General features: G+C 50.7%; 2 protein-coding genes across 2 annotated transcripts; both read left to right on the forward strand.

Moving 5' to 3' along the window:
* The first annotated feature begins 1,079 nt into the window (after positions 1 to 1,079).
* On the forward strand, positions 1,080 to 4,065 carry Dpm2 (dolichyl-phosphate mannosyltransferase subunit 2, regulatory). The gene is made up of 4 exons (XM_034493680.2): positions 1,080 to 1,197; positions 1,493 to 1,582; positions 2,755 to 2,857; positions 3,474 to 4,065. The coding sequence occupies exons 1-4, from the start codon at positions 1,132 to 1,134 to the stop codon at positions 3,530 to 3,532; spliced, it is 318 nt and encodes a 105-aa protein (XP_034349571.2). The 5' UTR covers positions 1,080 to 1,131; the 3' UTR covers positions 3,533 to 4,065.
* Positions 4,066 to 5,680: 1,615 nt separating this feature from the next.
* Pip5kl1 (phosphatidylinositol-4-phosphate 5-kinase like 1) lies at positions 5,681 to 15,996 on the forward strand. Its single transcript, XM_034495225.2, has 10 exons — positions 5,681 to 6,441; positions 7,214 to 7,414; positions 8,445 to 8,498; positions 8,669 to 8,823; positions 9,023 to 9,147; positions 9,442 to 9,476; positions 9,565 to 9,620; positions 10,418 to 10,530; positions 10,756 to 10,906; positions 13,589 to 15,996. Exons 1-10 carry the CDS (start codon positions 5,776 to 5,778, stop codon positions 13,854 to 13,856), a joined length of 1,824 nt encoding a protein of 607 aa, XP_034351116.2. The 5' UTR covers positions 5,681 to 5,775; the 3' UTR covers positions 13,857 to 15,996.
* Positions 15,997 to 16,315: the final 319 nt, after the last annotated feature.

Consider the following 16,315-nt stretch of genomic DNA (forward strand, 5'->3'; position numbering starts at 1 on the left):
TTTTGTTGGTGTTTCTTTTAATATGATCATGTTGACTTGGGGGCTGCTAGCAACAGAAGCTAGCTATGTATGTGTAAGATGACATGCTGGCAGAGGGGAGGTTAGGGTTCTCCAATCTGGCCCCAGTCATCTTCACCTCATACATACATACATACACACACACACACATATTACATACATGTCTATACACATTTACATGAATGGGCCCTTGACAAAGGTCAGAGAACTGCTAATCCTGCATATCTTTTTGTTTGAAACAGTGTCTCACTCTGGGGAAAAGAATAAAATGTTTTTATTTTGGTATTTACAAGGTTTCTTTTGGCCATGTGGTTTAAGACCTGCTACACATGCCTCCAGGGCAGAGCGTTGGGACTACAAACATGCACCACCATGCCCAGCATGAATTAGGGGAATCTTAAAGCTGGTTGGTTCAGTCAAAGCTCCTGCTTAGGGATAGAACCCCACTCTTGGTGCTAGGGATTTAGCCACTCTGTATGTGGTGCTAATCATGAAGAACCTGGTTAAAAATACCTGGGGCTGTCAGGGCATGAAGAGGGAGCTGCTGCCTTTGGTTGAAGAAACCTGTACCCTGGATGGTGCAGCATCTGGAGCAGCCATATGCCATGGGAATAGTGTTCAGGTGGGAAACAGAAGAAAAGCATGAAAGATAATTTGGACCAACGACCCCTGGTTCTAAGAGGGCCATTCTGAAACTTCTGGCAGTGAGCAATAAAGGAAAGCCTAGAAAATTCCTTAAGAAGCCAGCCAATGGAAATCCTCATATCCCAGGCCAGTGGTGGCCGTTCTACACAGCCTCTTCCATTAACAGTTTCAAGGCCAGGAAGTCGAGCCTTTGAATTCTGATGTCTGCTTCACCACCGATTCAGATTATGATCTGTCCCTCTCTGGGACTTCCAACTCTGGGGTGCATCTCACTCTGGTTTGGGACTGTATGATAATGTCTAAAGGATTATTGGTTGGGAAGGGTCTAACAGGGACGTAAGCCAAAAAAATCAGAACGTCTGAGTTTCCAGACCTACAGTTCCCTTCAGAAACTACATTTCCCGACAGGCAGTGGAGGGCGGGGAAACCTGCCCAGGCCTTCGGATCTGGGAGTGTCACGTGACTTGCATGCCGGAAAGGCCTGAACTAGGAACCGGATGTGTTTTGTTGCTCCGGCAAAACGCTGGAGAGATGGTGAGCCTGGGGTGCAGTACCTGTTATTTGAGGGTATCAGGGGTCGGGGACCTGAGTAAGAGTGTTCTTGGGAGATAGGGTTGGGCTTTCCAAACTCGGATCGCTCTCCCCACCGCTTGCGGACAGGTGACACGAGGCCTGACGTGGCTTTCTAAACCCAAGAGCCACTTTTAGTCAGCCCCCACCCCCGGGATGCTGAATGAATGAGAGACTGGTGTAAACCAGCTGCTTCGACCCTCTCTTAGTGCATTTACACGAGCCATCTTGCTTGCTGAGCCATAATTTTTTTCTCCAGGCCACCGGGACAGACCAAGCGGTGGGATTTGGCCTCGTCGCCGTTAGCTTGATCATCTTCACCTACTACACCACTTGGGTGATTCTTTTGGTATGTGTGTCCCACCCCCACTCCGCTCACCTTCACTCTGCCCTGGATCTCCAAGCCAATTCCTGACAGGACTTAAGCAGCGTGTGTGTGCCGGGCACTGTGCTGGAAGCTTAGCTTGCTGTAATTTCACAAAATCTATGATGGATTTAATGGAAAAGATGATTGCTGATGGTGTCTACATTTTATAAATGAGGAAGCTAAGACTCAGGGAGAAGGATATTTCTCAGCCTCTGAACTGCTGCACAGTAGGCTCTGTTGTGGGTTTGTCCTCCTGGATAGCCAGCGGGTTCCTGGGTTTAGCAATCGCCAGTGGATTTTATTGAGTCAGCCCCTCCTCCCCCTCAGGAAATTTTGTTAGGTTGGTTTTTGTTGTTGTTGTTGTTGTTTGTTTCGTTTTGTTTTTTGTTTTTCGAGACAGGGTTTCTCTGTGTAGCCCTGGCTGTCCTGGAACTCACTCTGTAGACCAGGCTGGCCTCGAACTCAGAAATCCACCTGCCTCTGCCTCCCAAATGCTGGGATTAAAGGCGTGGGCCGCCACCACCCGGCGAAATTTTGTTAGTTATTGCTTAAACGTACATTGTGCTTGGAAAAGGAAATCTTGCAGTACTTGATATCCTTTAGAGAGAAAAGTTAGGTGGGATGAAGAGATGGCTCAGTGGTTAAGAGCACCAGAGGTCTGGGTTCAAGTCCCAGCACCCACATGACCAGCTACAACCATCTCTAGTTTTAGCTCCAGGAGACCCAGCAAAAGTGCCTGGCACACCAATGCTGCTTAAATTGTGTTAGTTAGATTGGAGATCCGGGGCTTGAATGAAGGTACAGCTACACTCACATGCACATATACATAATCAAAAAATACCTAGAGTTCTTGCATTCAGAAGGCAGAGGTCAGCCAGGGCTATGTGTGAGACTCTGCCTCAGAAAACAAAAAGAATGGTTTCCAGCACTCAAAAGGCTCAGGCAGTATTCAAGACTCGGATCTCTTGTATCCACATATCCACACCCAGAGGAGCCCGGGCTGGGAACCTCTTGGAGATGCTATCAAGGCGGGGCCTCAGAACCCAGTGCTGCCAGTGAGCTCAAGCCCTTTGAACAGAGGGAGGCAGGATGGGTTTGCCTTGGAGCTGGTTAAGCTAAGCAGTACTCACCAGAGCTCTTGCCCTTGGTGCCAGCCATTCATTGACAGCCAGCATGTCATCCACAAGTACTTCCTGCCCCGCGCCTACGCTGTCCTCCTCCCATTGGCCGCAGGCCTCCTGCTGCTCCTGTTTGTGGGTAAGTCTTCTGTTCTCCAAAGGTCTGACCTGGGGCAGGGTGCCGGGAGGGCTGGCCACCTTCACCTCAAGCATGCTTCCACACTTTGACACTTGCCATACATCTGCTTAGAGTCCTTGTCCCCACCTCTCCGTGGGCTTTCCACAGGCAGAAGCCCCTCTGGTGGTGTTCCCAGTGCTCCAGGTTCTTGGGGCAAAGAGAACATGTCTCCCCTTTCCTGTTCCAGCCTTATGTTCATCTTCACTGTCCATGCCTCAAGTCACCCTGGCATCTCTTACAGCTCTGTGGGTTGGGGAATATGTCTTTGTTGTTGTTACGGTGTTCTAGGCTCTAGCCCAGGAGCCTAGAAGAGTGCTTAGGGTGACTGGGGAATTGCATGGCTGGATGTTTGCACAGGGGTAGGTAGGAGGGCAGGTCATTTCCTGTGAGTCTGAAGGTCCCAACAGAGCGTCTTGCTTCATTCCCTTGGTTGACTGACCCTGAGTGGCTGTGTGGCCTGATGAATGACCGGGAAGATATGCCCTCAGACATATCTGACCTTGCACGTGGGTCGTTGTGCCTGGCCACCTAGCTTTCACTTGGGTCCTCCCAGTTCTTCCTGTTCTGTGTATTCCAGGATTGTTCATCACCTATGTGATGCTGAAGAGCCAGAAGCTGACCAAGAAGGCTCAGTGAAGGTCCAGTGGGGATGAAACTGCAGGAGTCTTCTCCATATCTCCTCTAGGGAAGGGACCAAGGGTCACAGCCTACAAGACAGTCAAGCTGGCTGCACTGAAGCCCTCTTTGGGACATGAGGCTGCTTACGACAAACTGGAGCCCTGTCTTGGTCATCCTTTTAGAAGCCAAGAGGAAGATGGGTTGGGAAACCTCTCCCTCACTTCCTTTGGGCTCCGGGGTCCTGTCCACAGTCAAAGCTCCCTGTCCCTTCTACAGAGTTCTATTCTCTCACCTCTGTTGCTCCTGCTGTGCTGATAGACTGAGCAGGTTCTAGAATATGTACAGCCTTCCCGCCTCTGTACAAACCTGTCCCTTCACAAGGCAGCTCTTCCGAATCTGACACTTCCCAGGCTCCATGAGGACTTCTGGACCCAGAAAGCCCTGGGGAAAGACTGACAAACTCCAGGACCACAGGGACACGTCCAGGCAGCCACACTGGACCCCAGCTGGCCTGTTTGGGAAAACTTACAAATAAATGTTAATCGTGTTGGTGTTTGTCTCTCTGCCATCCTTGCTCTGGGGAGACTGGCTAGAGAAGTCTCAGACATTGCCTAGTTGTACAGTGAGGACACCTCAGGTTGTACCTTTGCAATGTACCTACTTCAGACACGGTAAAGCAGGAACTAGGACAGATATGGTTCTTACTCGGTAAACGTCACAGCCAGGCAATCAGAAGCCTGGCACATCTGCTAAGGTCTAGTGTAGCCCAGTCTGACATTAAACTATGTAGCTGAAGATGACCTTGAACTTCTGATCTTTTTGACTTGTCTCTCCAAGGTTGGGATACCACATGTGAGGAGGGCTTCATGCTTGCGAGGCAAGTACTCTTCCTGAGACATCTCCAGCTTCTCAATTATTTTTTAAGGGGCCCCTGGGATGCCCCTCTAGAAACTTAAGCTTCTATCCCTCACCTTGGCCATCTTCCCCCATCTCACATCTACACAACCTGAAATTGTATCAGTTCTCAGACCCTCTCCAGCCCCTATTCAGATAGAAAGCCACCCACCTTCTCTTCTCACTGACCGTCCCCTTCCACTCTGGGTTCCTTCATCCTGATGGCTTCCCAAAAATACATATCTGGCTGGCTGTGTTAGTGCATGCCTTTAATCCCAGCATTCAGAAGGTGGAGGTAGGGGGATTTCTGTGAGTTCAAGGCCACCCTGATCTGTAGAAGGGAGTTCCAGGATAACCAGGTCTACACAGAGGAACATGCGCAAAGAAAAGAAAAAAAGACATACAGGCCTGGAGGGAAGTCTCAGCGGGTATTCCTGAGGGCCAGAGTCCAATCAGAGGTCACATTAAGTGACCACCACCCATAACTCTGGTGCCAAAGGACCTGAAAAACTCTTCTTGATGCCACACATACGTTCCTAGACATGTATAATTTTAAAGACGAATAGGCAGCTATCTGAGCGTCTTTCTCATGGTTGTTTCTAGTTCTCCTCTGGGTTGTCACTCTCACTGTTCCAAGGTCCTGCATCCTAGGGACTATCTCTCATGACTACAACCACTGTGGTCTCTTACTTGTGGGGACTTTGTCGTCCCCCCCCCTCACATCATTCCAGTCTATACAGTTCCCAAGTTTGTGCTGGGGCACTGAGGCAGGGAATGAGGTCCATTTAGTTCCCACCCTGGTGGCACTCCCAATTCAGGAGGTTTGATGTAACAAACCAGTACATGAGCAAGACAATCTCTGCTCATGCCAGTGGTGATGGGAAGAAAGGTCATGTGGTCCAGTGTGTGGAGGAAGTGCATAGAGTCCTGAAAGGTGGTACGAAGGATCAAGGCAAGTAAAAGTCCAGATAGGACTAGTACCTGGGAGCCCAGGATAGGAGAAACCCTGGGGGTGGAAGCTTACAGCTTGGGTTGAGGGCAAGGAGAGTGTTTGGAGTCAAGTCTAAGGTGGGGCAGATGGCCCATGCCATGGTGAGGAGTTTGAATTCTGTTTCACTGCCAAGGGTAGTCACGGATTACTTAAAGTACAAGGGGGACATCATCTCATCTATGCTTTTAAAAGATGATGCTAGAAGTTGTGTCCTAGCTAGCTCAGCACAAAAATGTCCGGTGTCTGGCCCTGCCGTGGCCTCCAGGGGGCGCTTCAATCACACAAAAGGGTGCTCTGACATCTGTACGACCTGGAGATGGTCACTTCTTTCTCTGCTTTTAGTTTCTTTACCTGAGAGACAGTCCATGGGAATTTCATGTCTAAAAAGGCCCAAAAAACACGATTTAAGCTACCTGCCTCCACAGCCAGTCCTAGAGATGTACGTCCTCGGCTCGGAAGGAAATTGAGAGGAGAATCATTTCTCCGGCATCCCAGCCAAAGCCCAGCGACCCAGCCCAGCCAGAACCAGAGTTCAGAGGATGCTGCATCCTCGGTGGTGGGACCCAAGGACAAAGGCCAGCATCCCCCTCGCGGACAGAGTGCAAAGCGTGCATCCGTGACAAGAAGGTTTTTTCTCCGGAACCTCAGGCAACACCCGAAGGCTCAGTCTGGCCAGGACCAGGATTCAGAGGATCCTGCATCCTCAGATGTGGGACCCTCAGACACAGACCAGCGTTCCTCTCTTGGATCGAGTGCAACCGTGACAAGAAGGCCTTTTCCCCGACACCTCAGCCAACGCCAGGCAGCTCTGAAGGACCAGGACCAGAGTTCAGAGGATGCCGCATCCTTGGAGGTGGGACCCTCAGGCAAAGGCAAGCGCCTCTCTAGAAGATTGGGCACAATGGTGACAGGAGCGTCGCGATTGGTCATCCGCAATGCAGAGGCGGGGTCTAATTCCTGCAACTGGGCCTCAGAGACACCACCAAAGCGAGAGAAGCTGCACCTAGGGACGATGGCTACACCAAGCCTTGGGTCCCACGAGGTAGGTGCGGGCCAGAGAGGGGACAAGAGAGGAAAGGGTGAGTGAAAGTCCGGCCTTCATCTTGGCCAGAGGCACGAACACGAACCCACCCCCAGCCCCCGCTAGGGAGGGACTCTGCTCTGGGAAGATCAAGACACGCCCCACATGGGCAAAGGTATGAAAAGGGGTAGCGATCTGGTGGGTGTCCCCCGGAGGTCTTCCTAGGTTTCCTCATCAGGGAAATTTGGATGATGAGATAACTCCATAAGGCTCCATAAGGACCTCAAGCTCAGCTTTGTACACGGGATGGGTCTCCACTAGGAATGGGTGAGCTGGTACGACAACATCCATTTGACCCTTCTTGCTGGCACAGAGGAGCACTGCACAGGGGAGGAAACAAGGAGGTCTCTGAACCTCCCAGCATCCTAGCATCTGCTAGCAAGACTTCTTGTGAAGGCAGCTCAGACTCAACAGTAGCAGACCAAAATATGTAACAGACCATACAGAGGAGAAAGTAAGGCTGGGTCTGACCTATGGGAGCCGTTAGATGAACCTGGAATTGACTGCAGAAGGATGTCTCCATTCTATTTGTATACCACGTGCCAGGTGCTTTTTGGCCCCTCAGTCACTGGAAACATGGCTATAGTGTTATCCCTGTGTTTTATGGCCGAGGAAAGAAGCAGAGAAAGAGAAGGGGAAGATCCCTAATCTGAGGAAGTAGGATTTGAACCTGTGCATTTCCCTTCTGAGATATCACCACATGCTCTTTGTTTCTTGTCCCTCTTCCCGTCAGATCCTGGCCCACTCCCTAGAGATTGGAAACAGGTCCGTTTCCTCAGGGAGCCGCCGTGGTCTTCTTTGGCACCTCCGAGCCAGGCATTCTAGAGTTGGCTTGTTTGAGATCGGTCCAGGACATGAACTACATAGAATGACACGGATGATGCAGGAAGGGCTGTGGGCTGCCACCCAAGTCTCCAGGAACAACCCACCCAAGGTGAATGGCCCATCCTGCCTCATATGCCTGAAACCTAGCTGTCAGTCTATCTCGCTAATACTTTGACACTGGGAATCTGAAAGGCCCACCAAAAAGAGGGAGGCAGGGATTTGTGTCAGGAAGCAGAAATTCTGGGTTGAGAAGCTGGTATGAGGGACACCGTGCTTAAATTGGTGGATGTAAGGCTTCTCTGTCTCTCTGGGCCTCAAGTACCCCTATCTGTATAATGGGTGGAGGGGTTAATACACCTTGTTTCTGAGGCCCCTGGGCCCTACCACCTTGAAAGGTTAAGAAAGGACCCCCCCCACCCCCACCCAGCCCAATCCAGTCCATCCTCCCTGGAGCCTGTCAGACTGGGGCCAAGCTGGCTCAGCAGAAAGCATCACCCAGCTGCCAACTCAGCAACCCAGTAGGCTGATGAGCCTGTATGTTGTTTGTGTGTGTGCACATATGCACAGTTCAAATACAGGATCTGGAGGAAATGCTCTAGAACACAGTCTGACCCTCATCACTTGCAAGAAATCTATGCTTCCCCAGTACTGAATGCAGCCTGAAGACACAGTTGCCTGAGGGCTGGCTATGGTAGCCTGCCTCTGGACACCAGGGCTATTCCCTGTACCCTGTCTCTTCTCTCTGTGCCCCTTCAGATTTCTACTCAGAGGTCACCTGCCCCAGGCATCCTTCTCCAGTCAGACTCTCCTTCCAGGCTCCCCTGGAATTACTTGGCTCCAGGGCAAGTTCATTTTAGGGGGATACAATCTGGCTGTACACAAACATGAGTGTTTGAAAGCATGCACCAGGCTTGAACTTGGAGCCTGGTCCTGAAGATCCAGATGTGGATAACACCCAGGAGGCCCTGTCTTAAGTTATTCCCATCTTTCCTCCAGCCCTGGGTGAACCAGAAGCTCAACTGCCCAATTTAGGCTAACAAGACTTGTCAGGCCCCTGTTTGTTAAAGTGCTGAACTCACAATCTAGGCAGGCCATAGCAGACCCAGACTTTCTCTGAAACCCTCTACCAATCCCTGCAGGGACCTCCTACCCAGAAGGATTTCCTGGAAGTCATGACCCAAGTTCACCAAGAGGTAGGAAGTCCATAAGGGGCGGAGAGTCTTGTCTTTAGCTCCTGCCTCCTCAGCTGTGAGTGGGAATGTTGTCCAGTTCCCAGGACATCACTTCCCAACTTCCTTGTTGGGTTGACGCTCCCTAACCAGACCCACCAGGGTGGACTGGCTTGGGCCATTTCTCCCCATAGGGCTTTGAGCTGGGCACCTTGGCTGGCCCGGCTTTTGCACGGCTGAGGCAATCCATTGGCCTGACTGAAGAGGACTACCAGGCTACTCTTGGCCCTGGTGACCCCTATCTTCAATTCTTCAGCACCTCCAAGAGCAAGGCCAGCTTCTTCCTGACGTGAGCTTGCAGAAGGGGTGAGGTGGGATTGGGGCTCGGTTCCAGACTGGCCGGATGGCCCTTGGGCATAGAGGTTCAGGGCTAGAGGAAGGTGGGATGAAGCAAGGGAGGGTGGCCAGACCCATCCATCCCGTGCAAAAGCTGGGGTGGAACCACTCCGGCCAAGCCTGGACAGTGACCTCTCTGTTCCCACCTGCAGCTACGACCAGCGCTTCTTTGTGAAGACCCAACGACGGCAGGAAGTGCAAGTGCTGCTCGCCCACCTGCCCCGCTACGTGCAGCACCTGCAGAAGCACCCACACTCCCTGCTGGCACGGTTGCTGGGTACGCGGCTGGGGAGCAGGTCCTGAACTGCAAAGTGCCTAGGGAGGGCGGATCCTGGGGCGGGGCCCAAAGGAACCGAGTTGGGATTGGATCATCTCTGACCCTGTTTCTGGCTGGGCTGGGACTTCACCTTGGCAAGGCCCGCAGAACACACACATTGATAAGGGAGTCTGGGGGTGGGACCTGAAGTGGTAGGCTCAGGTATGCGGTGGGTCTTGAGAAAGACTTGGAGCAGGGAACTCCTGTCATATGGATCCGGGATTATGGAGTTAGAGGTACCTTCTCCTCTTTCAGGAGTATACAGTCTGCGGGTGGCTCGAGGGAAAAAGGTGAGTATAGTGGAGGCGAGGTGGCTCAGCAGCGGGGGCTGCTGGAGGGTGAGCTCGGGCTTCCCTCACTCCCGACCCCTGTCCCCAGAAGTACTTCATCATCATGCAGTGTATCTTCTACCCTACCAGCCGCATCTCTGAGAGGTGAGTCCATCGAGCGGATACAGGTTTCCAATTTCACAGGAAAGGTGCTGAGACAGCGATGTTTATCCACTAGACCGCCAAACAGACCCAGGAAGAACTGATCTTTTCTTTTAAGGGGCCCACCGGTACTTGGGATAGAACCCAGTGCTTTTGTACAGGCTAGGCTCGCCACTGAACTATCTCTCCCTCCAGGTCTTTATTTTATTTTAGTTTGAAATAGTCTCTGTAGTCCAGATTAGACTCCACCCTGGTGTCTTACCTCCCCAGTTATGGGTCATCACACTGGACTAGCCATCCTCATTTTATAGTTGAGAAACTGAAGAAGGCTAACCGGACAGGTGAGATGGTTCAGTCAGAAAAGGTGCTTGCAGCCAAGCCCGAGGACCCAAGTTCAGTTCCCAGGGCCTACATGATGAATCGAACCAACTCTTTCAAGTCATCTACAGGAATGGTGCTCTCACATAGAAATAAACAAATGTAGCTAGAATCAGAGAACAAACCCAACCTGCTGGTGGGATCCTCTCCTGGCAGACAAGACACTGAGAGACAGGCAAGCAGGGCTGACCCCTGGGTTGGGTTTGTGAAGGCCTGAGTTCAGATCCTTGCTCTGTTCTTTGCATACCCTGGGACACAGACAAGTTAGTGCTTGAGCCTGTTTCTCCACCTCTAACACAAGGACGCGGTCTAGAAGGGTGCTGAGGTTGGAGGTAAATCAATAGTGATTTAGCCCATACAGGAATAATCACATCAGGGAAGCCCTTGAATCCAGTGATTGCTGTGTGTGCCCTACCTCCCAGGTATGACATCAAAGGCTGCGAGGTAAGCCGCTGGGTGGATCCAGCCCCTGAGGGCAGCCCCCTTGTCTTGGTGCTAAAGGACCTCAACTTTCAAGAAAGGACCATAAGACTGGGTGAGTCACACAGTCACTGTCTATTCATCCATTCAGGGTGAGGTTTGGAAGAAGGGTCCCCTCTGCCCAAATTCTTAGCAACCCAGGACTCAAATCCTGACTCTAGACTTACGCAACTGGGGATGCAAGGCAGATTATAGAATGGGGGTGGTCATGCCATTCACCCTTCTTGGGCAAGCACAGGCACCTAGTGAGGACTCAGGTGGGTTCTGGTGCCTTCCACAGGATCCCAGCGGAGCTGGTTCCTCCAGCAGATGGAGCTAGACACCACCTTCCTGCAGGAGCTAAATGTACTGGACTACAGCCTCCTGGTGGCCATCCAGTTTCTCCACTCAGACGAGAAGGACAGTTACCATTGCATCTTCAGGACATTGAGGTGAGCTTTGCCTCCAGACATAGTGGCAAGGATGGGTGGAGTGAGGTAGGCATGAGGTGTGAGACTACCTTCCCTCTTGTGGCATGGCCCAGGCTTAAAGGCTGAGAAGAGCTGTGTGTGTGTGTGTGTGTGTGTGTGTGTGTGTGTGTGTGTATGCATATGCTTAAAGGCTGGGAAGTATTCTGTGTGTGTGTGTGTGTGTGTGTGTGTGTGTACACATGTATCCAAGCATGGCTGCTAGAGGTAAGGGACCCAGAGGAGTCAGGAGACAACAGAACTGAAGGAGTCTAACTGGACAAGGCCTTTTAATGATGGATTGAACCCTCTGCCTGTTCTCTGGCAGGACATATGGAGCCTCCAGAGGTTTCTGAGCAGAGATAAAACCCATTTAGTTTTATGCCCTCTGACCCCTGAGGGCAGCAGCAGCACCACCATGGTGTACTCTGTTATGTAGAGGTAACTGTCACACCCTCTATGTTGGCCATGGCCCTCACTGAGACCGTGCACTGATTCCCGACCATGAAGGCTCAGCAAAGGGAAGGGAAACCAAAGGACTCTGCTCTAATTGCAGTCCTCCAAGGCTCACCCCTGGAGTTGACCAGTAAGCCCATTTGAGACTTCAAGCCTGCCAGATATGCCTTTTAAAGCACACCTTTAATCCCAGCACCCAGAAGACAAAGGCAGGTAGATCTTTTAAGTTCAAGGTCAGTCAGCGCTACATATACTGAGGCCTTGCTCAAACAACAGCAACTCAAAACTCAAGCCCATTGGTCTTGTGTGGGACAGGGGAAGCAAAGGATGCGGGTGGCCTCGGCTCTCGTGCAGCTTGCATTCCTGCCCCGTCTATGGAAGAGGCCCTTGGTGTGGAGGAGACTTGAGTAGGATACAGAGTAATGGCTCCCCACACAGTCACAGCCCAACCATGTCTGGATCAGATGGTTAAGTGTCTGCCATGGTACAGGGTCGCTCAAGCTCAGCTCTCCCAATGCTGACACATAGCGCAGAGCACTGCTCTTGTTGAGCCAGTAAGTTCCAGTTTGCATAGAATCGTCATTATGTTGAAATATTTCCCAACAGGCTCTTCATTGCTGGCTGCCCCACACTTCCTCTGGAAGGACTGAGCTTCCAGGTTAATTCTTCCCAGACTCTTCTGCCACCGTTTTGATTAGTCGAGACTGTGGCAGGGATTGTCTCTCATTGGCTGACTTATTTTTTTCTGAGAGACCACCCCTCCCATGATAGGCATAAAGAAAGCCTTATAGCAGGGGTTCTCAACCTGTGGCTCCCCATCCCTTTGGGGGATTGCATATAAATGCAAATATTTACATTACAATTCATAACAGCAGCAAAATCACAGTTGTGAAATAGCTGGGAAACAATTCTATGGTTGGGGGTCACCACAACAGGAAGAACTGTAGCCGCCCCCTGCAGGACAAAGTAGAGAAATTGAACTTGCTTCTGCTAGGATTTGGTGGTCAGGAATCTGCCCCCAAAAAAATACATTTGAGAGAGATCACAGTTCTACAAACTGGGATTGTTAGGCCAGGTCCATATGACCGAAATGCTCTACATCGGCCCTCCCCAATAGAAATAAAATTCAATTTAGAATATCCAGAGTCCTATGTCCCATTCATAGGCATTGGCCACAAGTGAATGCTGAGTCTTTGAAATATAAAATTACTCTCCCCACCCCCCATACCCTCCTATACAAAGGTTTTTAAAAAAAAGAAGACGAAGAAGAAGAGGGCTGGAGTGGTAGCTTAATTGTTAGTGTGCTTACCCAGCATGCACCACGGCCTGGGTTCTATGGAACTACATAAACTGCCCTGGGTGTGTCATACCTGTAATCCTTGAACTATTAAAAAAAAAAAAGGAAAGGAAAGAAAGAAATACAAAACAGGTAAGATTAATTCTAATATTCACTCCCTGCTGAGTGAAGTGGTACATGCCTGTAATCCCAATATTTAGGAGGTCAGACTGAATGATCAGATGTCAAGGTCATTTTTGGCTGCACAGCAAGTTCAAGACCAGTGTGAGCTACTTGTATTGAAACCTTGTCTCCAAAGTAAACAATACTTTTTTTTTTTTTTTTTTTTTTTTTTTTTTTTTTTTTTGGTTTTTTTCTTTTGAGACAGGGTTTCTCTGTGTAGCCCTGGCTGTCCTGGAACTCACTCTGTAGACCAGGCTGGCCTCGAACTCAGAAATCCGCCTGCCTCTGCCTCCCAAGTGCTGGGATTAAAGGCGTGCGCCACCACCTCCCGGCTGATTATTTTATCTTACCAACCTAAAAGTTGATGAGATTGCTTTATCTTCAATACCGACCTTTTAAAATATTTTATTTTTAAATTACATGTGCGTGCACTGCCTGCACTCAAGATCAAAGATGGCGATCAATTACATTCAGTTTTGAGGGGCTGTCTGCTGGGAGCCAACTCTGGTCCTCTACACGAACTAAAAGATGGTGGAGCAATCTATCTCTTCAGCCTCTCAGTACTGACTTTGAAGTTCAGTTTATACCGGAGCCTGCTATTTCCCATAACACTGACTATATTTCCAGGTCTCAGCCGCCACTTGTGGCCAGTGTCTGTGAAAGGGCGCTGCAGCTCGAGACCATCAACTTCTTTATTCCTCAGCCCCTAGCGTGCCTAGCTCACTTATACTTTATCCTATTCTCATACCTAGGTCCTTAAAAGGTGCACCGAAGTTGGAGGAAATGGAAGGACAAAACCGCCGGATGCTGCCCGACCTCCCCAATGCCCTCCATATCTTGGACGGGCCAGACCAACGCTATTTTCTGGGCTTGGTGGATCTGACTACCGTGTATGGGTTTCGCAAACGGCTGGAACATCTGTGGAAGGTGATGCGCTATCCAGGCCAGAGCATCTCCACTGTTAGCCCGGCTCACTACGCCCGTCGCCTCTGTCGGTGGGCGGAGGCGCATACTGAGTGACTCTCAACTCTCTGCCTTCTTCCCATCTGGACAATGCTCCCGCAACAAGTTTCCAGCTATACCCAGGGAGCTAGCCTGCAGTTCATCCCATCAGCCACAAGAGGGCAGCACCCTCATAACTAATGCTGTGAAGACTCAGCCCCATTCGGTGACGGTGCTGTACCCTGCCTAGAGCAAGGACCCCGACCCCATCCCTACCCTTAACTCATTTACTATTAAAAAATGTTGATATTCTCTTTTTACAGACCACGAAATGGAAGTTCACGGGATGAAGCACAACCACTCAGCAATAAATGCTGGAACCAGCCTACACCATGACTTGGGCTTGGGAACTTAAGAGTTTTGGCCACCCAGTTCCTATAGTGCCATCTCGCACTCTGGAGAAGGGAGAGGAGGAGAGCTCTGCCCCCTTGTTCCAACGGGGAAACAAACCCAGAGGTTTTAAGGTTCAGGTTAGGAGCTAGACTAGCCCCAGGTACTAGGCCTTCCAATTCCTAGCTCTGGAATGGCTTCACCATACCCCTCTGAGAGACAAGTGAGTAAGATGAGGCAGAAGCAGGTTTCCTGGGGTTGGTCTAGAGGGACCCTCAAGGCTCACTGCTGACTCATCTTGAAGCCTCGGTGGCCAGCCCAAAGATTCTGGCTAGCCTATAGCATCCCTGATCGTCTCTTTTCCTTCCTCTGGGAAATCAGTACGGCCTCTGTCTCCAGTCTGATCTAATTGTGCTTGACGACCTTTTCTTTCAAGGTGTTCTAGAGCCTGGCTGTGTTTCCAGGGCATGGAGCTACCTCAGTCCCTCCCTCCTCGATGGAATGTGTGAAATGGGAAGAAGGCACACAGGCCTCAGGGACACAGTAGATGCTGACTGAGCAGATGCCCTGTAGCAGGCTTTCAGCTGGGATGACACAGCTTTGGGGAGAAGCCTGGGGCCTAAGTCCTGGCAAAAGGAGCCATTACCAAAGCATCTCACCAGTCAGTCACGGCAGGAGGGAAGGCGCCTTACTTTCTAAGCTGAGACCAGAAGGGTCATTCATGTCCTTGTTGGGTCCCAGGCCAAGGGCACATCTTAGCAAGAAGTAATGTTGTGGGGCTATGGGGGACTGAGGGATGGATCCTGGAAAAGCATCTTAGTAACTCTATTCTACTGACCCACCAGATGTGGCCAGACTTTGAAAAGTGGCTAGTGGGATGTGAGTTCAGGAGGATGGGGGTGAGGGCAGGGAAGGGGCTGCAGAAGAGGCTGCCCTCAGTGGGGCATTCCAGGAATTGGTATTTTCCAGAGACATATGCCCTGTTCTGGGTATTCTTGAGCAATTACTTCAGAGTAATCACAGCTTGCAGGAATTTCTTCTTGGTTGGGAAAATGGTGTTCATCTTCTGATGCCACCCAGAGGTGTCCAGCCAGGGACATAGGAAGGTAGCAGGGTGACAAAGTCGGAACTGAGACCTGCTGCCGTATCTTCTGGGGTCTTGTTCCCACAGGACTGGCCCTGAACTCAGAGCCCTGAGGTCCCCATGAAGCTGACAAGTCTCCCTGCAGCCAGGAACCTTGGTAGGGCCTGAGGCTGTGAGGGAAGTCACCTAAGACCTCAGAGACCCAGGATTCCTGGCTCTCTCTCATCTCATTTTGTTCCTGTCGGGTTCCATGTGGGTTCTTTAGGTGACTGAGATCTCACCAGACAGAGATGAGTCTTCTGGGCACGAGAGCATGAGAACTAGGAAAGTGATTCAGAGTGATTTCACAATGCCCTGCTGGGGAGGGTGTGGCTAATGCCTGTAACTCTGGCATCGGTGAGGCTCAGACAGGAGGACCCCAGGCTTGGCGCACACTAGAATACTAGAGTAGAGGGAGTTTCAGTTGAAGAGATGACTCCATCATTAACCTAAAGCATGGCTTTGGAGCACTTCTCTCCTCTTGTCTATTAGTGATGTGGGAGAATGCAGCCTTCTGTGGGCAGTGCCACCCCTGGACAGGAGATCTAGGTTATGATCAGACAGGTAGTTGAATGGAAGGCTGAGAAATAATTCAGTAAGCAGCATTCCTCCATGGCCTCTGATCTAGTTCCTGTCTTTAGGCTCCTGCCCTGACTTACCTCATTGATGACTGGAAGCTGAAATAAAATCTTTCCCTCGTGTTGCATTTGGTCATGGTGTCTGTCACAGAAACAGAAAGCAGACAGGGACAGCTACATAGATCCTGTCTGAAACAATAACTTCCATTCCTTGGCAAGGGTCTTTGAGAAGTTGAGGTTTGCACTGAGAGAGAAGAAGCCCCACTAGGATGGTGACTGGAGAGTGCACTCAGTGGAAGGTCCTGGGATAGAAATGACTTTGATGTGATAGGTGAGAAGGTAGCTGGGGGAGGGGGGGGGTGCCATTTGAAACTTCAGAGGGTCACAGGCAGTGGGAACTCCACAAGAACCAAGAGGAGGCAGTACAATTTTCTGGTAGTGCCCTG

The sequence above is a fragment of the Arvicanthis niloticus genome, chromosome 2 (assembly GCF_011762505.2).
Source record: "Arvicanthis niloticus isolate mArvNil1 chromosome 2, mArvNil1.pat.X, whole genome shotgun sequence".
Taxonomy (NCBI): Eukaryota; Metazoa; Chordata; class Mammalia; order Rodentia; family Muridae; genus Arvicanthis; species Arvicanthis niloticus.

Excerpts from the sequence above, each read along its gene's own strand:
- Dpm2 (XM_034493680.2), top strand. The coding sequence starts at position 1,132 with ATGCCGGAAAGGCCTGAACTAGGAACCGGATGTGTTTTGTTGCTCCGG. Across the intron at positions 1,583-2,754 it reads CCACTTGGGTGATTCTTTTG|CCATTCATTGACAGCCAGCA; the intron begins GTATGTGTGTCC and ends CCTTGGTGCCAG. Across the intron at positions 2,858-3,473 it reads CCTGCTGCTCCTGTTTGTGG|GATTGTTCATCACCTATGTG; the intron begins GTAAGTCTTCTG and ends TGTGTATTCCAG.
- Pip5kl1 (XM_034495225.2), top strand. The coding sequence starts at position 5,776 with ATGTCTAAAAAGGCCCAAAAAACACGATTTAAGCTACCTGCCTCCACA. Across the intron at positions 8,499-8,668 it reads TGACCCAAGTTCACCAAGAG|GGCTTTGAGCTGGGCACCTT; the intron begins GTAGGAAGTCCA and ends TTCTCCCCATAG. Across the intron at positions 8,824-9,022 it reads AAGGCCAGCTTCTTCCTGAC|CTACGACCAGCGCTTCTTTG; the intron begins GTGAGCTTGCAG and ends TCCCACCTGCAG.